Source organism: Micropterus dolomieu, linkage group LG04 (assembly GCF_021292245.1).
Source record: "Micropterus dolomieu isolate WLL.071019.BEF.003 ecotype Adirondacks linkage group LG04, ASM2129224v1, whole genome shotgun sequence".
In the NCBI taxonomy this organism is placed as follows: Eukaryota; Metazoa; Chordata; class Actinopteri; order Centrarchiformes; family Centrarchidae; genus Micropterus; species Micropterus dolomieu.
This window is the reverse complement of record NC_060153.1, coordinates 28451987-28476300: the sequence shown is the minus strand read 5'-3', so window position 1 is coordinate 28476300 and position 24314 is coordinate 28451987. Positions and strand designations below refer to the sequence as shown.

Below are 24314 nucleotides of genomic sequence, written 5' to 3'. Positions count from 1 at the left end.
CGACTCAAAAAGGACACCATTGTGACTTTATGTAAAAGTGACTGACCAATGTGTAAAATTTCTGACACGTGTATGTAATGAGGTGCATGCCTTAAATCCACTCTTAATCTATGTGTCAAAATTTGCATGTGAAAGAGGGATCAAGGAAACTTACCTCTGGGACGTACAGTAAGGGTTTCACTGTGTTTCGTGATGCCCTTTGCTTGAGCTACACAGGTATAGTTGAAATCATACTGCAGGGCCTTGCCAGAAAATACTCCAATATCCCTGGGGCTCAGTAGGCTGTTGGGTGGATCAAGAGTGTAAGTCAGCTCCTCCATTCTGAGTCTTTCAGAGGCATAGCTCTCACTTTTGCAGGTTAGGGTCATATTTTCCTTTTGAAAGACTTCAGCAGGAGACATGGTGAGAGTGGGCACTGAAAACAGCTCTGTGGATAGATTTTTAAAAACACGGCAAGTCATTCTATGCATTGATTAATTTAATAGTTCAAATACTGATATGTATGGAACCCCAGAAATGACAAAATGTAGTAAGATATTATCAGACAGAAACAAATTTGATAAAATTAGTGTATAAAAAAGATTAAAACTATTCAATTTTATCTCATTCTCTCTCTGATTCCCTATTTTGTGTGTGTGTGTGTGTGTGTGTGTGTGTGGGGGGGAGGGGGGTCTTGGTACACATTATGCCATTTATCTATTTCCTATTTTTCCCAAATAACAAACTTTTTGAATACCTAATAGATGGGTTCCCCATTCATAGACAAAGGAGGATGCGCACAGGAGAAGGCTAGAACACTCATTGTTAAAATATCATGATAGCTTATATACTGTATGCGGTGGCGGTGGAAGGAACACTTTGAGGAACTCCTAAATTAGCACCTCTAAATCTGTGCCCATGGTTCTCAGCAGGAAATCGGTGGAGTGCCAACTCCAGGTAGGGAATAAGTCCTTACCCCAAGTGAAGGAGTTCAAGTACCTCTGGGTCTTGTTCACGAGTGAGGGTAGACTGGAGCAGGAGATTGGCCGGAGAATCGGAGCAGCGGGGGTGGTATTGCACTCGCTTTACCGCACCGTTGTGGCGAAAAGAGAGCTGAGCAGGTCGATTTTCGCTCATACCCTCACCTATGGTCATGCAGGCTAGGTCATGACCGAAAGAACGAGATCACGGGTACATGTGGCTGAAATGGGTTTCCTCAGGCGGGTGGCTGGTGTCTCCCTTAGAGATCCCTTGGCCATCCGCGAGGAGCTCAGAGTAGAGCCGCTGCTCCTTTGCGTTGAAAGGAGCCAGTTGAGGTGGTTTGGGTATCTGGTAAGGATGCCTCCCGGACGCCTCCCTGGGGAGGTGTTCCAGGCACGTCCAGCTGGGAGGAGGCCTCAGGGAAGACCCAGGACTAGGTGGAGAGATTATATCTCCACACTGGCCTAGGAACACCTCGGGATCCCCTAGACAGAGCTGGTTCATGTGTCTCGGGAAAGAGAAGTTTGGGGTTCCCTGCTGGAGCTGCTTCCCCCGAGACCCGATCCCGGATAAGTGGATGGAGATGGATGGATGGATGGATGGATTTTCCATCTAAAGCCGGTGATCTATACCATTATCAGCTGACACACATTGAAACTCTAATCCACGGCAAACTGATTACCAAAGTATTGATCATATATAGCCTGACAAATGTTCGTACAAAAGGCAAGACAGCATAGGTGTAATGAAATGTCCCCAGCCGATTACCTACATTAAGGGGATTTTGGATATCTCTTTTCTCCATAAATTTACATTTATGGAACATGGGTCTCTCACACCAAAGGCATGCATCTTATCCACTGTGCCATCACTGCCCCACTACTGACAACAGCCATTATTGCAATGTTTTTAGGAATAAACTATTATATACATCAGACTATGAATTATATATGAACAACCCCCTCTGTAAAAAAAACCCTCAGGATATAGAATAGAATACAACTGGAAAGTTTGTTATATGTAAGCGCTACTGAAGTGGAGATTTCTGGCCCAGAGAAAAACTCATTTTGAGAAAAGGGCCTTTCTTTCTATTTTTTCCCCACCAGGTTCTGTACAAAACTATCCACCACCGTTCAACAAGTTTCTTTGCACCATATAATGTCCAGGGCATTAACCATATTGGGGAGAGTCAACAGGGGCCAGTGCCCCTGTAACCCCCCTTTGGCCCACCCTCTGAACGAGAAGTCTACAACAGCCCTATTGAATTGGCGGCCCAGCACATAATCCAATTTTTATGACAACAAAAGTAAACTTTACTGTATGAAAGTAGCTATGTCGTTTCCTTCTCATCTTTGTTGAGTTTCACATGCGCTGTACTGATCACCCGCCATCAAGTATTTTGTTTTGGGTATATTTCACATGAGGACTATTAACAGAGGTGAATATGGAGAAGCTTCCTAGCAAAAGTTGTAGTGGGGCACAAAATACAAACTGGGATCCAGAGAATATCTAGTACATTAGAGCTTATACTGTTCATTAAGCCTTACAAAGAAGTGTTGCATCAAAGAATGCACTGTAACATAAGCTAAAGTTATCAGATTATTTGTATAATGTAATTTAATAAAACTAGCCAATAACTAAGTTACTGAAAAGATCTTATTACTGAAACAATAACTGTAAGTTACTGGAGAGGTCTAGATTTCTTTCTACACTCAATTTTAATTATTTATCGATGTTTTCAGTTATATTTTTTAGTGATAATATGTTACTATATTTTGTCAGTTTTGGGACTCCATACTTGTAGCCTCCATAAGAATATAATTAATGCTGACCGTCAATTTGTACAATTTCCACTCACCAGTCACTAAAACTTGCTTTGTGGTGACTTTCTCTACACTTCCAATCACTAATTGGCACTCAAACTTCCCAGGGTCCTTTGCCAGTGCGACCATGCTGTGGCTGACAGTGGTGCCTCCACTGCTGAGAAGCTTGGTCCCCTGGACCAGGAAGAGGCGGACACTGTCAGAGCTGTGACTGAGGTTGCTGATGTTGCACAAGATGTTGAGTTGGTCTCCTTCATAGACCGTGTGCTGAGGGAAAATCTCCAAAACTGGTGAGATTGAAAGCTCTAAGGAGACACAATCAATGAAGAAACCCTTAGACAGGTCCAATGCTTTGAAAAGTTCCACAATTTCAAAACGCTACTTACCCTTGACTCTAACCATGATGGTGTTGCTCATCTCAGACTTGATGGAGTCTGGCGTTATAAGGACATTATAGGCACACTGAATTTTGTGGTCGCCCCCGCTGATGCGAATCATGACCTCTGCCTGGTTTGAATTGTTCTGCTCCCTTTGGATCTCTTCGGAGTCGTCGTAGAAGAAGAAGAAAATGGAGCCCGTCTCACCGGGCGCTGTGCACCTGGCCTTTAGCTCCTCCCCTTCATTGACCACGTGCTTGTTAAGTGAGAGAACTGGTTTTGACAGGCCTGGAAACCCAAAACGCAAGAAACGCTCTCAGAAGTAATCAAAAATTAAACAGCACAATCTTTTGCCAATGTTGCACAAACATATCGTTTCCAACGCTCCTTTATTTAAACTGCTGTTTGTCTCTTTGTGTTTTAAGGTCTGTTATTGCTTATGTTTTATTAACTGATTATTTTACAGTTTTTATGATGTTTTATTGTTGTTTTTTTGATGGTCTTATTTTTAATATTTTGCTCTTGTAAACCACTCTGTGACTTGGATCTGTGAAAGATGCTATATTAAATAAACTTTTCATGTACTTACATTATTTACATTTTCTCCCCTTACATCTATGGGATTTATTATTGCATAAAAATGCTAATTGTGTAAAGGCAAAAATCTCAGATCCAGTTGTTCCTCCACCAGATTCAATTAAAATGTTTTTGGACAATCCTATTGACAGATATTTAACTTAAACACATTTTAAAAATTGCTGTAGTATATTGAAATAAAAATTACTCATTAACTTTACCCGAACACATTCAGATAAACCTGAACTTCTCAAACCACAAGGGAGAGTCCTGTATCCCTAAAAACAAACCAACCTATTACTGTGAGTTTCTTGGCTTTGCTGGTCCTCTCTTTATCTTCGATTTTTATCTTGCATGCATATTTGCCAGTGTTGAAGACTCTGGCCTCGTGCAGACTGTACAGAAGATCCTCAGAGGTGCTGGTGGTCTTGGTGTAGACTGTCACGCTGTCCTTGGAAATAGTGTACTCACGGCTCAGCACCTCCTGCCCCAAGCTGCTGACAATGGCCTTGCACCTCAGAGTCACATTTGTGTTCCGAGTCACATTAATACTGGGCTCGATGGACAGGGTGATGTCTTTTATTATGAATGCTAGGGAGAGAATAAAAAAAATTAAGTTAACTTAATGTACAAGCTAATCTACCACACTGAAAAAAGGTTGACTTTGATGCCTTATGTCCGAGCTTTTACATTCGACCTTTTAGACTTTTTTTTAATGGTCTTGCTTCACTATGAGTTCATATATACAGTAACATGTTCTCTTTTCAATGTGGGTTAATTATATATATTTACTCAAAGAACAATAGAAAAAATACATCTTTATCATTTTACTACTTGGTTTTAAAATTTTGCATGTGACATTAATGTAGCCTATTTAGGAAGGAGATAAAGATAAAGATACCCACTCCTGTCTACATCAGTGGAGTTGAGGTGGAGCAGGTGAATAGAGTTTCAGGTTCCTGGGAATCAGCATCACAGAGAACCTGACATGGTCATCTCACATCTCTACGCAGGTGAAGAAAGCTCAGAAATGACTATATTTCTTGAGGAAGCTTAGGAAGGGCAAATTCCCGCGCCAAGTTCTTGTCAGCTTTTATATAGGAGCAATAGAAAGCATCCTGACTGGAAAGATCACAAACTGGCATGGGATGTGCACGGCCCAGAGCCGGAGGGCTCTGCAGCGGGTCAGTAAATTTGCTTAGAAGATCATTGGTACCCATCTCTTGAGCATCAGTGATATCGGTGAGGTGCCTACTCAGAGCCCAAAGGATACTAAAGGACAGTTCCCACCCAGCCAGATGAGTGCAGTTATAGCATGTTGAGGTACACTATGACTATTGTTTTATGGTTCCCTGAGAAAAAACTGTGACTTAAATGAGACTGAAGGCGAGGTCCATTTTATTCTACTGTTTTCAACAGTTTAATTAAACTCATATGTCTGTGTGTTAACTATGGAGCTAGAGTAGCTTAGCTGAGATTAGCATTTAGAGAGTTCAGCAACTCCCTGTCAAACCAAAATGTGTCATTTTAGATATACAGATTAAACAAAGCAGATACAACGTGTTGATCATTGATCAATGAGCTTTAGAGGTGCAGGTAGATGGATTTTGAGCATTGGACAGAGCTATGATTGCAGTTTCACGCTTTTTCTTTATGCTAAGCTAAGCTAATGACACCTGGAACTAGCTTGATATTTACAGTGCATTGAAATGAGAGTGGGTTCAATCTTCTCATCCATTTATCAAAATGTTGAGGGCTATAAATTTTAGTTAAATGTCCTTTGTCTCAGATGTCTTCTTCTGGTTGAATGATTACAAATAAAGTGTAGAGTCTGAGAGAGGAGAGAAAGTTCTTTGTTTGCATCGTAATGTGGTATGTAAGATTGTAAATAACTACTACTACAATTACACGCCTAAATGTTTTCTGTTTAGCAAACATTCTCTCTGTTATTCTTCTTATTTGTACACCATTACTTAACAGATATAGTACACTGTATATTTAGACACATTGAGATAGTTTTACTGTCTATTCTTTCGATGGTTTATCCAAATATAAGAATCTTTTTCTAATTGTGTGTTTTTCTCTATTTTGTCTTTGCTGGCTCATAGATAGGACATATTAAATATATACATGTATCAGATGATTCCAGCTTTTTATCAAGAGGAAGGCAAGAAGTGCCCAATCATAAATATGAAGGACTGCATTGGAGTCTTGAGTGTGCAGCTTTCCCCTCCTTCCTTTGAGCTTTTACATCCACATGCGTCACAGTTTGCACAGACATGGTTTGAATAGAATTTCCTTTTAATCACTTCCCATTCCTGTTCCAATCAACACGACTGAATGGTCATTTTGCTGGCATATTTGAAATGACTAGCACTGAAATTTCTATTGTAGTTGCCATAAAATTGAGTATCAGCATGGCACTCAGGAAGCTGCTGTGTTATCATGAAATTTAATCATGCCGCAGCATCCAAACTGGATATGAGACTCACGCAAGAAACAATGCTGAATGCATAACTGTAAAATGCAATGCCAGACAATGGAATTAGGAAAGGAGAGTCTTTATGCACCTGGACCTGACCTTGATTATTTTTTGGCTATTATAAGCAACTTGTTTGGAGAAGAGATAAAGAGAGTCATTGATAGGCTCAGAGTTTGGCATCCTCCCACTGATCACTGATCTTACAGGTATGAAATGGCCACTTGAGTTGTCAAAGACAAGAAAGGACAGCCAGCCCGGTTGTCTTTTTACACGTCAGAAAAGTTGTCTTATTGACACAATTTAAAGTTTGTACTTTTATTTCTGGATCCAGCCTCATGAGTCGTTCATTTCCTTTTTCTGACCAAACTTTTTTGACCTATTCACGGTTATCGTTCATGGTTTACTTTCAGAACGTTTTTAATTACTTACGGATGAATTACAGTAGCCGAACTGCGTCATTAACATGCGAACACTTTGAACCTCTCTCAAAGCCAATCTCAAAAAAGTTGAGTTTTCCGAGACAGAAAGCATCTGTACACATACGTCAAGCCTCCTGACAACATCACCCATATGGTCGAGTATCAGGGACAACAGGCTGCTGTTGTGGGGCAGTAAACAAACCCGGAGAACAAGAAAAAAATGGCAAGAAAAGCACTTTGTTAGACAAACAGGCCACTTGGGGGACTTTTCACCATTTCAGAGCCTGCTGAATTTGGCCCACACTCAGCATCATTCAGCAGGACCTGGCAGGGCTGATGATGAGAAAAATCAGACGTGCAGGGCAGAGATTTACTCTGGGCTGTCGATATGGCATGAGTCACAGCAGGTGTGGTAAAACTTTACTTGAGTATTTTCATTTTATGCTACAAAACAAGGAAATATTGTATTTTCCACTACATTTATCTGACAGCTATAATTAAATTTGAGATTTAGATTTTTACATTAAATGTGACAATCTTATAAAATACATAATTAAAGATTAAACTCATTTCTACCAAAGGGAAATTTCCTCTTTAAACTTCTCAGATGGTTTCATTTAAATAATTGTTCAAGGCCCAAAGAGTTAAAATTATGCAATATTTCATGAAAGAGCAAAGATGGTCCAAAGAGCATAGAAAAGTAAAAAAGAAAAAACCCAAAACATACAATTTGTGTATCAGAACTTTCTTCTTTTCTCTCCCATAAATCTTTTCAACACCCCTCACATTTATCTTTTGACCCTTTATAGGGGGCCCGGCCCCTAGTTTGGGAACCAGTGGACTGAATTACCAAAAAGTAGTTCAAATTAGCTCCACATCAACACAGTATATCCTACTTGAGAAAAGGGCATCAACTTAATAATATTGTATATAATTATATGTCAGGCACAGGGACTATTTTTCTGCAGAATGAGTACTTTTAGTTTTATATTAAGTACATCCCCTAATATGAATCTGAGGAGTTGCAAGAGCAAGTGGAAAGAAAATATAAAAATCAGCACATATTAGTTATAATTTTTTCTGGTTTTCACTTTTGATGATCTGATGTAAAAAAGATCCATATACTGTAAGTAAACTTAATTCTAAGTACTTTTTGAAATGCCTAGAAAGTCTAGTCGGTTTCATATCCTAGTGATATTAATATTACAATGATATTATTATTATTACATTTTATTAAGTTGATTTATTAAATATGGATTGTTCACCTCTTCAGTCACTAAAAACATTCAAGTGGAATAATCTACACAATCACAACTGGACATTCCCTCCATCTCTACAAGTACAACTGATACGAACTGACTCATGCCTTCCACCCCCAACCAACTCAACACGGCAGAGAGGCGTGTGAAACTGATCGCCAACATGTTCCCATCGCTTTTCCACCGACAGACACCAACGATCAGAAAGCTCTGATAACAAACAGGACTGTTTCCAATGACTGACCATGCGTCTCTCTTGTAGTGTCTTCCAACTCTTTAAGGCAATAATGTTCCACAAACACTGGGCCTTGTTTTACACTCCACCTTCTGCTCCAACCAGTGACATTTGTGAGCAAGATATTCAGTAAACTGTCTCTGTGTGAAGACAAATCTAATCCCAGATTTTGTGTCTTTAATTCATCTTAGATTGTACTTACTTGGCTGTGCGTTCACCACTCTGCCTGGATGGAAGTCTTGGAGCAAGATAAGAGAGTAAAGTACCAGGTTAGAGACAAATCAATCAACCACCTCCAGAAAAAAAAAAAGAGATATCCAAATTGTTCCTAAAGATTAATCTACAAGGTCAGCAGTCTTACAGCTGGACAAGAGCGTGAAGGTCAGCAGTAGTAGGAGGCCCATCCTGCCTGAGGGACACTGAGGCTCCCAACGTTGCTGGCTGTCCTGGAGGGTAACAGACTAGTGACTAGCCTGGCTGACTGCGTGTGTGGGGCAGATCTGATTCTGGTGGGCGGGAGCGGATACTAAGGTGGTGCTATACCTCAGCCACTCAGTGGTCAGCCAGCGGTGGCGGTTATCAACCCGAGCAGCCGTCGGCTTGGCTTAATTTGTCAGGAAGTGAGTGTTGTTTCCTCAGGATGTTCATGCCACCCGACTCTTTGCTGTTGTGGAATGTTCTCCTGTGGTCTCCTTCATCTGTGCGTGTGTATGTGTGTGAAATTTTGTACTGCTTGGGGTTCCAGTAAGTCAGGCCTTTGACCTCTGACCTTGGGCCGGCGCAGGTAGAGCGAAGAACAAGACAGCGACAACATTCTCTGTGCAGCAAAACACATTTCCTGAAGTGACGATAATAGCTTGGCTCAGCTACTGAAAACTGTTTTCACTGACAGAAATCTTCTCAGCTTGGTCTTTAGAGGACACATGAAGGTGGAACCATTTTCACTGGTACACAAACTTTTCATCATGACCTACCCAGGTGTACCATTGGTGAATGAATTTGGTTTTTACCAGTGTTGCCGCCTCTCCTTTCAACCAATCACATGTGCCCTCAACCTTGCAGCAGGTTAACCATCTGTCATGCTAGCTAGACCCAGTTAGCTACAACAACCAACATAAAGCATATTCAAATTTCATTCTTGTTTCACGGCCAATCCAGATCCAAGATAGAAATTCTTCAAACCTTAAGGGCTGCAGCACTCTGTTTATTTTACATGACAAAGTTAATTTAATAGTCATGTCCAGTGATACCATATACCTGGGAAATAAAAGACATAATCAGTCTGTGGTGCCATCATGGTTTGTGGGTTATCCCCCAACATTTTTAGGCTTGACCCCATAATTTAGGGCTAAAGTCAAGATACCTTGACCTCTACTGCCTCAATTTTGACAATTCCTTTTTTGTCATTCTCTCTCTTTTGGGTCTGCCCATAATATGGAAGTGCAATACTAAATCACTGCAGTAACCCTTTAAATGTTTTTATTGTCTTAATCAAAAGCAGGAAAAAAAAAACTAGTCTAAAATAATCAGTTAAATTCCTTGTAATTATTTAATTTTGTCTGTCTTGACTTCAAAGATGATATTTAAGCGTTCTCAAATGCGTCAAGACTGCATCATGTTCACTGTGTGAATTTATCATAGAGTTTTAATACAAATAGAAAATTCAGTTTTATATCCAGATTTTAATCCAGTCCATATTTGAAGCTAATATCAGACTTTGAGAGGCTGACAAATGGAAGTACAAAATGCAGTTTTTGACCCAAGACTTGAAGGCTTAATACTGGAAATTATTAAGTACGCTTTGGCTCCAAAACTGATCTACATGAAGATTTTTATAATGCAGATGTAGAAAAACATACGGAGGACCAGAGCATAATGTTGTTTGAAATGCAAATGCCAGAAAACAAGACTAGACGGTGTTGTATTTGGTTTATTTAATTGATTTCATCTCCTGTCTTATAAACCACAGTCAGTCTAAAGTCACAGAGACAAACCTGATTGTTTTCATTTTTCCTCTCTTACTTCTTTCTTAAAGTCTCTTCTTTTTCTTCAGATCTAAAATCTTAAAACTCAAAGCAGTATACTTAGAGATGAATGTGATTCTGAGCAAATGGCCCGACGCCAAAATGCACTATTTTGGCTGAGCCAATGAAGCAGATGAGCTCAGTGATGGGGTGTCGGTGGGGACTATTGTGGTGACTGCAATTGCAGCCGCTTATACAGACTGTTTGGTGCGTGTTCCCAGTTCACTTTCAGTCCAAACGTCCATACCTTCTGCGGGGGTAAACCAAAGCCCAAGTCTGATGCAGAAGGGGTGAGGTGAGCATGGCAGGAAAGAAAGGAGGGGGTGGCTGTTGGGTTACGTTGGCAATGAAAGGGGGCACGGCGGGAGCAATTTTAGTGCAGTGAGTGTGTCAGAGTAAGGCTGTCCCCACTTGTTTCTCTCCACCTCACTGAGGCTAAGGCAAACAAAATGCCAGCAGAATTAAAAACCTAAAATTGCAAAACAGAAAGAAAACGGTTAAAAAAAAAAAAAAGAAGCTAAAGAAGCAAAGCTGCAGCCCCAGAGATGAGGCACGTCAACGGTGATACTGCACACAAAAAAACAAAACTCCTTTCTAATAAAGAAGCGTCTTCATCAAACAGCACCACAATGACATTTACGTCAACAATTTCAATGATCTGTGGAGTGACACTGACTGACCTGTCCATCATGCTGCAGATGCTGGAGAGGGCTGGCAGTTGCTCGACATCAGTTTTAGGGGGCTCATGAAGTTCCTGAGCGAGATTTAGGACGCTGACTAAAACTTGACACAGTGAGCATGTACAGGTCCAGATCTGATGCCACCCATTAACATGCTATTCACGTTATGCCTCTAACTTTGTTAAACACAATCCAACCACACAATAAACTCAAAATAAAAACTCAAAGATGGGGGGGGGGAGGGGAAGGGGGCTTACTGAAAATGAAAAACTATGGGGTGGCAGGTGATCCCTAGTGTGGTGAGTCACATAACCTAGAAGGTCTCTAAACCTACGGTGCCTGGAGGATTTGGACATATTGATTAGCAGAAAGTTTAGACAATTTCAGGAAAATCAATTTGATTGATGTCTTTCCTGTCACTGGTAGTAGATGGGGTAAAACACACCTATCTGGCACTCTAAGTGTGTGTGTGTGTGTGTGTATATATATATATAAAAAAGAATTTACACTGCTATGAATGGAAATTAGTGTGTTTGTATTGCTTTACTGTGGCACCTCTGGGTTGGGTTCTAGGAACTGTCCTAAGCTAACGGCGGCATGCGGTGCTGTTATCGCCTCAAAGTGAAATGCTATTTTTTATTGGAAGCGTCGAGGGAGGAGCTTGAGGCTGAATCATGGGAGCTTTTTTTTTTTTATTGCTTTGCAGGGCAGGAAGGCAGGTACCTAAGGCTCACTAAAGGACTGGGTGCTTAGGTTCTACCAATCTAGCCCTCCTCTTACATCTGCTAGATATAAAGAGGTTGTATCATCCTAGGGGCGATGGAGGTCTTCCCTTTTTTTTTTTTTTTACAGGTGATGAATTAAAAAACAAATAAACCAACAAAAACATCCCTCTGAGCCACAAGAAAGGATCTTGCATGGAAAATATGAGTATATGTCTGGCACGCTGGGGTCAGGTAGAGAAGGAGAGTTCAAGCATGGAAGCAAGCATTTTTGGGGCATCGATTCAGTCCAAGGCTGTGAAGGCCCACTATGGGGCGCATCTGTGCTATAATCCACTTTAACACACACACACGCACAAACAAACACTCATCATGTCTGCCTGGTCGCCGTGTCAGGCAAGAATGGGCACAGTCCACCGTCTCTGGGTCCGTCCATAACAAAGTCTTGCCAGGGGGGCAGCAAAGGAGCAAAGCTGTGTCCTTTGACTGCAAGACGGTCATTAAAATTAATTTATAAACACCCCGGGGTCCAGCGGAGGGCGAGTCTGTGTTTCCTGCACCAGTGAATGTGTTTTAACAGTGTGCGTCGTCCTCTGTGCGGCCGCCCTACCCCCACTTGCCACTTTCGTTGGGGTTTACAGTTCATTCAGGTAGTGATGCTCGCTGCGCGGCGAGGAGGAGCCCCAGTGATCGAGGGTACCACTTCTTTAAAATAGAACCTCTATTCCTCTGTATACGCTATTTAAATATACACACTCCTCAGCACAGCCAAGTCTACAATCATTAGCTTCATAATAAGAACATGAATAAACAATGAGAATAATAATAATAATAATAATAATATATATATCGTTCGTAGCATGAGTTTTTGTCAGCAGCCATTACTAGAACATTCAGGGTGGTAATTGCATATGTACAACAAAAATGTCATTTACATCCCGGAGCTCGAGGCTCAGGGTCAGAAGTCATATGGTGGTTTTGTTGGGGAGATGGGGGGTGATGAATGCTGGTGTGTTATCTGAGCCTCTTCTCTGCTGAGTAGATGGACATGTAGTAGTCGTTGCTGCCTACAGCCAAGTGGGGCTGGAGGGAGACAAAGAGAAAAGGCATGTTAGATAATCTTTATTTCCTACAGGTGGATGTAATGATGTGTGTGTGTGTGTGTGTTCAGAAATATTGAGCGGAGGTTAAAGTGAGAACTGTAGCTAAGACAAAATGTTAATGGAATACCATTTCGTGTCCCCGACGTTCCACGTCAGTATTTCCTTCACAAATGCAGAGGTAATCTAATAAAGCTTAAAAGCCTGCCAATGTAGCAATATAAAGTTTGCTAATGCTAGTTTCAGTGGCAATGAGCTAATGTAAAAGTCATGACTTCCCTGAAGCCAATGTGATTGCTATATGAAGTGCCAGGAAAAGGTAGGTTGTTCAAATCAAACGTTTTTCAAAGACATGTTCACGTGCACACATAATCAGGGACCACAGGTATCAGAACAGTTCAGACTGGGCAAGAAATTCCTAGTTTTCTTACTAGGATTATAGATAAGTTACATTCACAGGACATAAAAGTACTCGTATCGCAGGCTGTACATAGAAGTGGTGCCAAGGTGTGCTAACAGCTACCAGTTGCGAGAAGATGGCTGCACTGAGGCCACAGCTATGGAAGCCTATGGGGACTATATTAAAATGATATTGCAAACTTAAAAAGGATAATATAAATCCACAATAGGGTTATCATTTTCCAAATGTGTTCTATAACCAAATAATTAATAGAGAAAAGCTGTTTAACAGTCATACCCTGCTGCACAGTGGATACTATTCAAATGTTAATTAAATTTGAAAATGAAAATGCAATGTAAACAATGTAACCTGATTTTTAATTTACTTATTTAGATTATTTAAGTCATAATTAAAATTAAAATGCAATTATCTAACTATTCACAACACTCTTTTGGGGTCAACCTCGGTGCATCTAAAATGTTTCCAACCGACCTTCGATGAAAACACGGCCGCTTTCTTATGAGGAAAGCCTCGGCGGAATAAGACAGATGAATTTACTGTTCATCAGACCACAAATGAGACGAATTAGGTTGGAAAAACTGCTGTGGGGGGCTGTGCCTCACTGATTACTGTACAAAACACAACTTGATAACTTTATTAACCGATTTGGGTGAAAATATTTTGTGGTTTTCCCTCCGATGTCCTCCGGCTGCTCTGCCTCAACTCTCAATGATTTACACAGTTTCCTGGCAGATAGCTTTACTTGTTAGCTGTGCAGCTAGCTTTCCTGGAGCACTGGTGGAGTGTTGATGTCTCTGCCACAAGAGCCGTGGCGGGAAAACAGCTTTTCATTTAATGTGGTCATAGAAGGCCAATACGAGAATGTGAAAAAGAAAATGCATATTGGTTTATTGCATTTTAATTTTTATCCAAATAACATATGCATATGTGGAAAATTATAATGCTATTGTGGAATTCAACTTTACATTATCATTTTAATATAGTCCACTATAGGTTTGGAACAATAATGTCGAGTTGATACTAAGATACTGATTTGATCAAGATGGTATACTTGCTGACATTGTCCATGAAGCTATAGGTAAAGATGTTCATGACTTCTGCACTAGCAACTAGCAAAACACAGCTGTGCAGCTCCAACAACGTGGGCAATGAATGACCCCAAGCAGAGTGATTGGTGGATCCATGTTAAAGGACTTAGTAACTTAGTATATTTACCTAAAACTGCATTAATTGATTTGTTTTGGCCACTTTTGGCCAAAGTTAGTAGGTTTCTAGCTACCTCTAAGTCAATAATTATTGTGTTTAGTTCTGTTTTGGTCTCGTTAAAAAAACATCTGGCTCTTTAGCTGCTAATTGTGCCACTGTGTTCAACAGCTGGTCGCTAACTTTGTTTTGTCTGCTGTTCAGTCCTGGGCAGACAGCGTATAGGGCCTGTTTTTTAAATTTAATTTAATTTTGTTTAAAACATTTTTTAGCAGCTTTAATTAAATTAAATGTTATGCTTGAATATACTGCACTACATTTCAGATGGGAATATTGTACATTTTACTAAACTACATTTATCTGACAGCTATACTGTGTTTACTGTTACTTGTTGGTGTTTCTGCTGAACGATCGAAGCAAAGCAGGTGTGGGCCGGGCCAGTACTTGGAGGTGAGACCTAGTGTTGTTGGTGGGGTAGTCTTCCCTCTGGGCCAAATAAAATCCCAGTGCAGTGGGGCACTGGGTTCCCTGCTGTCCTGGCTCTATGTTTCCCTCTCTCTCCTTCAAGCTGATGTGTGGTGAGCATTCTGGTGCAAAATGGCTGCCGTGCATCACCCAGGTGGGTGCTACACATTGGTGGTGGATGAGGTGAGCTTCACTCTGAAGCACTTTGTGTATCAAGATAAAGTGCTGTATAAATTTAATCCATTGTTATTACTTCTGATTTTACACAAAACAATACTTTTATGAAAAAGAATGCACTATTACAGATTAAACTACCCAAACTCCACAAAATGTTGTGTAATGATGTACACCTGCATGAATCAGCATCAGGTTTATTGCCCAAAGAGGTTTCCCACATATAATACTGTTGTGCTCAGTGACTGTAAGTGTTAGTTTACCCAGTAAGGATGGAAGGCTAAACAGCTGATGGCCCCAATCCTTTGTCCCATGAAGCCATCATAGTACTTTATGTTGCTGATCACATCGCCGTTAATGTTGTAGACTGCTATAAACTGGTTCATCGATCCACTGGAGAGAAGAGGATAAAACACAGAGAGAGAGAGACAAAGAGAGAGAGAGAGAGAGTTTCAGCTTTAAACATAACACCAATCATAAGCTGTGTCCTGCATTGGATTTCTTTTGTGGAGAAACTTTACCTTCTGGCTGGATGTCAGGTGTATTGTCCAGTTACAATTTTTCTGTTTGTCAAGTCAAGTCCACAGAAAGAACGACATTTGACAAAGGAAGAATGACAAACTCACCAGGCGAACAGGTTGGCCTGTGGGTGGATGTCCAGAGCAGTTAACCCCTTCACTGTCTGCAGCACGTTGATGGAGTCTGGTGTCCGCGGTTCAAAGAATCGAACATCTCCGTTAACACTGGTGGAGAGCATCAAAGTCAGCATAGGCGAGGGGGAAAAAAAGCTAGGTTGCATAAATCTTAAAGCTTTGGTAATGAGTTTATTTCAGAAACATTTTTTGTTGTATTAGTTGAAATTCTCTTTACATCCCACAGACAGGCAGGTAGGCTAGCCAATCATTTTATTCGATCTGAAGGGTATGACTGGCTGGCCCACCTGCCTGCCTACCTACGTGCACTCACTGCGCATGAACATGTGTTTTGGGGGAGTGGCTTTGGAGGGAGGCATGAAGGGAGGGGGTTGGATTTTTGGGATTCTTTCGGTTAAATCCATTAAAAATCTAGCTGTCGCTTGCTAGTTTCTCCAACGTTGCCTACCCTAGCTTTAACAGACAGAGCATACCTGACGCTGATAATATGTCCGTCCGTCTCCTTCTGTAGATGAGCTTTGACCACCCAGGCTCCATGCTCCCTGTAGGTCATCACCCGACTGCAGAAACAAACAACAGACAGAACAAATGTCAACTACTGTAAGGTAACTTTTAACTGTGTGTTCCTTCACAATGACCTGACAGCAAACACAGGAAAGGAACACACCAGAGCTGTGAGACTGCAAACATCATGAGCTCCAGTATAAACTAAATAAAAACGAGAAAAGCCCCAAAAATCACCAAACAAATGAAAAAATAGACATTACAAAGTGCGGTTTTGTGTGTGTGCATGTGTGTCAATGCATCTATCAAACTGAGAGCACTTCTCTTGTTTTAGTTTTTATGTAATTTTATTTTTTAAGTATATTGAATCTTCTCTAGTTGTAAGGTTTCATGAAGTCAGCCAGCTACATTTGGGGAGTAGTGTTCTTGGTTAGAACAGTACTAACATGTCAGGACCTGGTTCAGCATTAGAGCTATTTCCTTATAAGAAATAATGTCAAAAAAATAGGCCAAAAGAAACTATAGCTTCCATTTGTTCCTGAGGATTGGGCAGATTTGTTTTTTCTTTAAATAAAAGGAGTCTGTATAGTATTTTGAATTGATTTAAACAGTGTCTAGCATTGTTAGAACTTGTGTGTATATGCTGAAGCCCCTCCTCTCATATGCCATGCGGAATAGAGGATTGCTTTCTTATTTAATAATAATAAAAAAGCTCCAATAAACGGAAGTCAAGCAACTCGCTTTATGCTGTAACATGTAATATGGGTGAAAAATCACTGGGTGGCACCAACTGTCTACTTGAGAGACTGAATTGGCATTAGAGTTGAACATGTTCAACCATCTTTTTAGAACTGAGCTGTACCTGAATTACCCATTCCCACTAATGCACATAGTCAAACACATCCTACAGGTGAGGCAGCAAATGCATTTGATCTTCCTAAATTTCAAGGACACAACACTTGGTAAACACATTAAATTTGATGATTTTCCTCCAGTGCTGGCAACAAGAAGCAGAAGGGGTAGACATAACATGAATTTACAACAATTAACAGTCACTTTTAGTTTACAGCCGTAAAACACTCCTTGTAAACTGCTGCACACGTGAAGCACACAAAACATTTCCTGAAGAATGTTCCCAACATGACCTGTATGCGCTGTTTGCTGGTCCTAGACTAATTTCAGGGGGAGCAACATAGATGCTGAAAGATGTAACTCCATGCCTGAGGGGAACTATTAAATTAGCTTTACTTAAAGATTTATGGTTCACTTCATGGCTTAACGGCTTTGTTTTCCCCCTTTGGGACTGAAATTAAAATAATGTTAAACCAACTGGGGGGATATGGTGCCACCGGGGTCCATTAAAGAGGTGGGAACTCCAAAGGGAGATTTACAACACTCTATATGTAATAAATATAGATTAGAGAAGTTAATAATGTAGGACTGTAGGAGTTAATGCTCATAGAAACTGCTGTGTGTGTTCTTGAATGTATTTAAATAATGGCGAGACACGAAAAGAAAAAAAATGAAGAAGGAGAAGTTGGAAATTAAAACCATAAATTGATGATAAGTTTAACCTTCTCTGTGATAAGACAGTGATGAGGTCAGACATTGCATGCAAGATCTGAGAGAGGGCGTGTGTTTTACCAGTCATTTGGACCCATCCTCCTGTCGAATACACGTACAGATCCGTCACCCAGGCCGGCGACGATGAGCGAATGCTGGGAATCGCATGAAAGGCTGGTCACACAGCTGTCTGCTCCTGTTGGGATGTCCTGGTGGATACACACAAACACACACATCCCCATTAAAGGTGTGTACAGAAAACTACCACTGTCATTACAATGCTCATTTCTCACTAAACCGTTTTTGAAATCATCAGTCAAGGGCTCTGTTGACTGTTGGCTCATTTGAAGTTGGACCTAGCATCAATATGCAGCCACAGGCGAGGTTGGGCCAATTGTACTTGTATTAAGACCATCCATCAAGACAATGATTAGCACACCGAGGACCAATAGATGTGTAAAAACAAAGAAGGAAAGAAAGAGTAAAGAACACTAATGGTACTGGCTCTACAACAGATTTCCATTAGTTTACTAAAACAGACAACAGCATGAGCATACTGTGCACATTAAATCATTAAATATAAAGAGCTAAAAACCACAGAATCAAAGACATGATTTACTATAACATATTTATGTTTTAGTATCAACAGACCACATTGAGAAAATAGCTGTAATTCTGAGGATAGTTTCAAGGACCAGCCATTTTGTTTTCCAAATTAAAAGGGTTCATCCTCTGCAGAGTGGTCACTATGATACTTCTCATCTTGTCAAGCTCAGCTCTAGACTACAGCCAAGTTACAGATAAGTTCATTGTGACCCTTTTTGAGAAAATTAGACATACAACCAGGACAGGTGCAGTACAATACCTGGACCTTCATCTCCCTGTCAGTGTCCCAGATCCTGATTACTCGGACATCTCCAGACGTCATAAGGAGACCCGTCTCCTGCTCCCAGTCAACGACCATGCCTGCACCTACAACACAGGATGACACGGCAATTATAATGCAGAGCGTGCAAACACAAATAAACACATGTACACACTCCGTTAAACACACACCAGTACTGTGTGTTGTTATAAGACTTCTACATCTGGACCATTTCAATAAACACAAAATAGAAGGTGGCTTTTTAATCACAATTAACGCTGAAAAAAAGGTGCCCAAATATCTGATATATAATATTAAATTACTGAGAATTTGTACACAATGTGAACTGCTGTTTTAAATTACCTTTTTGAAACAGAGTTAATTTAATTTATAAGTGAACCATCACACACAAACGCAGCTGGTAAACACACCGAGCATGTGTTGATCACCCCAATGCACAACACACACAATCTGTGGGAGGTTTCAGAAGGCTCTTGCTGCCACATGTAGCAAGTCAAATGACAGATTAGTGCAACGGCTCCCTGCACCTCTGTGTAACTGATAAATACACCTCAAAGGACTCAGCAAAACCAGAAACACACTGCTTTCTGCAGAGACTGCAGGTGCAATAACTTTTTATGTCAATTTATAAAGCCATATATCACACATTGTCAAGTCTGTGTTTTTGATTAAGGCTCCCACACTCTTGAGTGTATAAACATGCACTTCAAGCAGACGGAAGCATGGATTAGCATTTTGCATCCTTCCCCCGTCAAGACGACCACTGGGAGATGCAAACACTGACCCTGGAACTGAGCCTGTCAGCAGATTCTGGCTTTCTGTAGATGAGTCAAATGGCACTCGAGTGAAGAAGCTGAAGACAGCAAGACTCTTCATATGTTGGCAGTCGCAGCAGGAATCAAGTGAGCAGTGCCATGTCAGCCACACTTGCCCTGCTGGCTCAGTGGTGGCTGGCAGAGGCCTTTGGCTGCAGCCTAAAGGTGTCAGTACTCTTCAAATGAAGTGCTTGTTGGATCCTAGAACAGTGTCGGAAACCCTCTCCCACCACACCTTTCCGACACGGTCTTGCCTTGCGATCAGCAATCTCACAAAATAATCTCAAGTTGTACTTGCTAGCTTGTTCTGGAGCTTTAAACACATTTAGTGGACTTTAGAAATACTTTAAAATAAAAATCATTTTAAATTTTTTGCTTTCAGATGACAAGAAATGAGGACAGACAGATGGGAAATGACGCACAACAAAGGTCCCTGGCTGGACACAAACCAAGGATGTTGCAGTTCATTGTCAGAACCCTCCAAAGACCGCTGAAAGCTTTGCATAAAGTTCCTAAGTAGATCGTGAGTTATTAGAGATCCTAGTGGCTAGATGCATGTGGAAAGTATCATTTCAGCTTAACTGGAACCCCAGCAGCATTTGAACAACCACATTTCCCACAAGCCACAGAGCTGAGAAGAGCTTTGATAATGCATGTTTATATGATGGAGAGGGGATAAAGGCACAAGGAGGGACTCCAGAAAACAAAATGCATGAAAGCACTCTCCGTCTTTCTTTCACAAGGATGCTTTTACCACAGATGCTTCAGAAACTGCACCCTTTTCCCTCCTCTTGAAACCCATCATGCCATGCTTCATTTCCTTCTTCCTTCTCCTTTTTCTTAGTCACTTCCTCCTCCAGTTTTTTCACAATCAATAACATCTCCGACTCACCCACCTACGTCACCACGTTGCTTTTTACATTCATGTAATTCTTCTGCACAGCTTCTTTCCACCAAACTTGCTCATTTGAAATATAATATAAAATATAATTTTGAAGTGGAGCGAGCAGGATAAGGACTCAGTTACATTGGTGTTCTAGAGCCTTGCAGAACAATAACGTGCATCATTTGTGATTCCCGCAGCTCATCTCTGTGCGCCTCCTTTATGAGTTGTAACTTAGATTAACTTTCTCCTACTGAACCATCTGTGACAGGGTTTTTACTGTTCTACTAAGCTTGTCAGGAAAACCCAGGTCCCATGTGGTGGCTTCAAATCCTCTACTGTGACGTCACACTGCTGGTAGCGTGGGCACATGTTGGGGGATAGCACGCAGGGAAAACCACTCAGTCAGTGACACGTTCACAGTCGCATGTAGGCATATTTGATGCTGGCTCATTTCAGAGGCTGTGAGAAGAGAGCAGGCATTCCCTTTGAAGCTGGCAGCTTTGTGATGAGGAAATCTGGGTTACAATGAGAAGGGTGGAGAAGAGAAGATTTCCCAACTCACAAAAGTGTGTGCATGTGTTTCCTTTAAAATAAGGAGCACACGTCACCAATCCTTCCTGCAGTTTAGATTCAGTTCTTTATGCATCATTATTTTTCCCTGTGTCCTCACCATGATGAGAAATCCATTGTGGACGAAATATCATGTGTCTGAGAGAAGACCCCCCCACACCAGCCTAAGCGCTATGGTCTTATTGTCACTGTGTGACTGTGTCACCTGGCCCCATGTTTGCTTTATGGTACTTTGATTGATTAATTAATTTAGGAGAAGGTGTAAATGTAAAAACAAAACTGAAATAACTAGACTCTCAAGATACAAGGCCTCAAATTGAAGAATAATACCAGTATATTACAACGTTTCTCTTATTTTTGTGGGTTTCAAATAATAACTCCTAAAATCATTCATGCAAACATAACTTCTAGTTAAACAGATTTTGAAAACCTTATTTAATCCCTTTAATATATGTTACTTTCCAATTTCTGGTTCTATTGTCAGATTTTTCCTACCGATTCATTAATATGTGTTGCTCAGCAAAAGACTTTCACAAACTTCATTCAGAATGTCTGAATGAGAAAATCCTTTTTTTCCCCAGACTGACTTCCTGGTTCAACTTTCATATACTTCACTTACTGTAGTTGTGCACAGTTTTCCTGTGCAATTAGGAATTATTAATACATTTTTTTTGTTTTACCTCCACATAAAGTGGTTTAGACAATATGGCTACAGTTTGCTTGTCTGTCGGTTGCGTCTTGCCTCCTTGTTGCGGTGAAGAACGTCACTAGTAATTACTCTAGTGCGTATAATGTTTTTATAACCGGTAGAAAAGATGCAAAGTGCGTCTTGCCTCCTTGTTGCGGTGAAGAACGTCACTAGTAATTACTCTAGTGCGTATAATGTTTTTATAACCGGTAGAAAAGATGCAAAGTTGTAATGAATTACAATTATCCTTTGAGTGATAAAGCAGGACCCACCTTATGGCCCATACTATGTCAGTTGATATTGTGCTTTAATGGTTCATATTCTCAAACAAATGGTCCATTAAATTAGCACAAATGAGTTTTCACTCAGCAAAACTGGGGGCTTTTGGGTTCCTGGAGTTGTGGATGCCAGGGTAGTTATTCCATCTGTCTTTCCATCCCTTCCATCAATCTCTCTAGCTCTCAATCCAGCTACCCACTTCCTCTCACCCCAAACTCACTTCATCACAAGTCTCCTTGTTATCTTTTCTTTGCTTCTCCTTTTCAGGCGACTAAATCCCACCTGACTCCAATCAAAAACAGTTACCAGGAGTTCAGGGGGTCAGAGCTCACAGATCTGTGAACCGGCAGGTTTGTCTCTCTCAACACTGCTCAAAACGGGTTAAAATTCAGCAATGAGGGAATCTTTGTGGGCCTGAGCGGATCTTAGTTACCCACACAGAAATCAATATGGACATGGAGAATAGAGATGTGAGAAGGAAGAGCAGGAGAAAAAGAGTGTGGGCAATGTTTCCTCAGCTGTAAATCTTACCTTACAGAGGTGGAGGTATAGATAGCTTCGATGTACATTCTCTCTTTAAGCCTGGTCTCTTTCACTTGCTGCTTGACATCAAATTTTCTTCCCCAATGATAATATCAAAAACAGTAATGATATAATTAGCAGAATTGTTTCTCCTTTGTTGAATTGTCGACATGGGAAAAAAGTTACTTTTACCACCACTAACAGCCGGGCTGCCAGCAGTTGTGGTAGATCATCTTGTTCCTGTTCCAGCGTGCCAAGACACTCCCTCATTTGTGATATATTTAATTATTCCTTTGCATAAATATCTCTGTTTCACTTCTCTCTTTTCTCTCTGGAGAAGAAGCTTTCCTCTGCGTTCTTATTCTGCACCATTATCTCCAGTGATGGACTAGCAATCCCACACAGAGCAGCTCATTAAACCAGCCTTCCTAGTTCTTCTCTCCCTCAGCGTTTTCCCTTCATCGTGTTTGCTTTGAAAAGGTTCTCCGGGACTCTGGTAATAAACCTTCTCCGGGATTACCGGGGACCCAGCATGTCCCTCTAATAGAAGATGACGTTATCTATGGAAGCCCTCTGACTGGCAGTGAGACTTTTCCTGCTGTGGCATTTATCTGAACTTTGGAGGCAGAGGCCTGCCATTTGGAGGTAAAAAGCTTTGACCGGGCTGGTTGACAAAGACCTTGTGAGATGAGGCATAACCTACATAACATTAGCACTTGCTGACTTGATTATTGTGGACAGGAGACTAACCCTAGTTTCTAAAATCATTTTACATAATTCACAACAAGAGGTCCCCGACAGCTGGAACTGAAGACATGCAACTTTGTGATGAACGAGTCAAATATGGTGGAGAAGTTCAACTCGTGAGGTTTATACCCCACTCCACATGAATGCCTGGTTCTAGATTTGGCAGGTTTCCAGAGGCCCAATGTTAACAAGGCACCAGGCAGTGCACCCAAATGTAGAGCAGGACACAGCATCTGCATCCCTAAAACCAAAGAGGACAGGGCTGCCCTACTTTCACTTATGCAGTCAAAAGAAAAGGGACAACATCCCCACTTGAGCAACTGCAGGGCTTGGAATAAGTAGAGTGAGGGGATGGAGGTAAATGAAGGGGAAAAAAACAAGTTGAAACATTATTAACAGTATGTGGATCAGAACTTAATTAGATCGGCTCTCAATCTAATCTGCAGAGATGTGAAGTCTGCGTGCTGTGCAGTAGCTGCAGGAATAGTTTCTCCAGTTTGTGCCAGCCACGGATCCCATAATTTCACTGGTTCCTCTGGAGTTTAACAGGCTGATCTCTCCGGTGAGACAGACTGAGTGGCTCAATGCTATTAAAATCGCACAGTACCGACACGCTCCCAATTAAACACTGACACCTTTGGGATCAGTGTTTTTTTATTTATTTTTTTTATACATGACAGAGGCCATTTTGAGGTGAAGATGAGTAATGGGGTCAATGCATGTTTGAAGAGAGAGCTCAGCTTGAGATCTATTTCGAATGAGTGGATTTCACCCATTCAAAAGCCACAAAACTACCCACATGTACAAATTTGATTTTGATGGTCTAACAAGAGCTTAGCAACTGTAACTAGGCAGTGTCAAGTTTTGACTTTCTCGACATACTGAAGCGGTGTCCTTGAAGCTGCAGTAAGAGGGATACTCTTAACTCTTACGCATTTAAAGAGTTTTGAGGGTGATGTCTAATAAAGACAAAAAACACAAAAGCAAAAGTGTGAGGAATGGATTGAACAGCGCCAATGTAAGCTTTAAACATTAGCATGTCCAGCACTTAGCTCATTAACTAACTACTTTAGTGTGAGGGGTTACACTCACATAAAGCTCTGTTGATGACCTGCACATGCATTGTGTAGTATTTTCTCCTCTGTGTGGAAGTCGATCCTTTGTGCTTCCAGAGTTTAGGCTAACATTAGCAGCTTTCTCCTGCTCTTTCCCGCAAGCAAACTCTGCCAGCTATACCTGAGCTAGGTTTAAGTTTGCCATGGACATCAGTTAGTCCTTAAA

The 24314-nt window shown here is 41.0% G+C and overlaps 2 protein-coding genes across 5 annotated transcripts in view; both read right to left on the bottom strand.

Moving 5' to 3' along the window:
- The window catches only part of pecam1b (platelet and endothelial cell adhesion molecule 1b), an 18285-nt gene extending 9700 nt beyond the window's left edge, over positions 1 to 8585 (bottom strand). Inside the window, exons 1-6 of the mRNA XM_046048495.1 lie at positions 8493 to 8585; positions 8334 to 8369; positions 4031 to 4327; positions 3170 to 3448; positions 2819 to 3088; positions 155 to 427 (exon numbers count right to left, since the gene is read on the bottom strand). Of these exons, the coding sequence (XP_045904451.1) occupies positions 155 to 427; positions 2819 to 3088; positions 3170 to 3448; positions 4031 to 4327; positions 8334 to 8369; positions 8493 to 8535 (1198 nt within the window). The 5' untranslated portion in view covers positions 8536 to 8585. The remainder of the gene's footprint in view (positions 1 to 154; positions 428 to 2818; positions 3089 to 3169; positions 3449 to 4030; positions 4328 to 8333; positions 8370 to 8492) is intronic.
- A 1460-nt stretch (positions 8586 to 10045) lies between these two features.
- The window catches only part of rptor (regulatory associated protein of MTOR, complex 1), a 192223-nt gene continuing 177954 nt past the window's right edge, over positions 10046 to 24314 (bottom strand). For 3 of the 4 annotated variants that reach the window (XM_046046575.1, XM_046046577.1, XM_046046576.1), the window contains 6 exons: positions 18506 to 18612; positions 17722 to 17849; positions 16047 to 16133; positions 15547 to 15663; positions 15184 to 15313; positions 10046 to 12640 (listed from right to left, as the gene is read on the bottom strand). In XM_046046575.1, coding sequence (XP_045902531.1) covers positions 12572 to 12640; positions 15184 to 15313; positions 15547 to 15663; positions 16047 to 16133; positions 17722 to 17849; positions 18506 to 18612 — 638 coding nt within the window. In that variant the 3' untranslated portion in view covers positions 10046 to 12571. The remainder of the gene's footprint in view (positions 12641 to 15183; positions 15314 to 15546; positions 15664 to 16046; positions 16134 to 17721; positions 17850 to 18505; positions 18613 to 24314) is intronic. The other variant, XR_006824712.1, reaches the window with a different exon arrangement.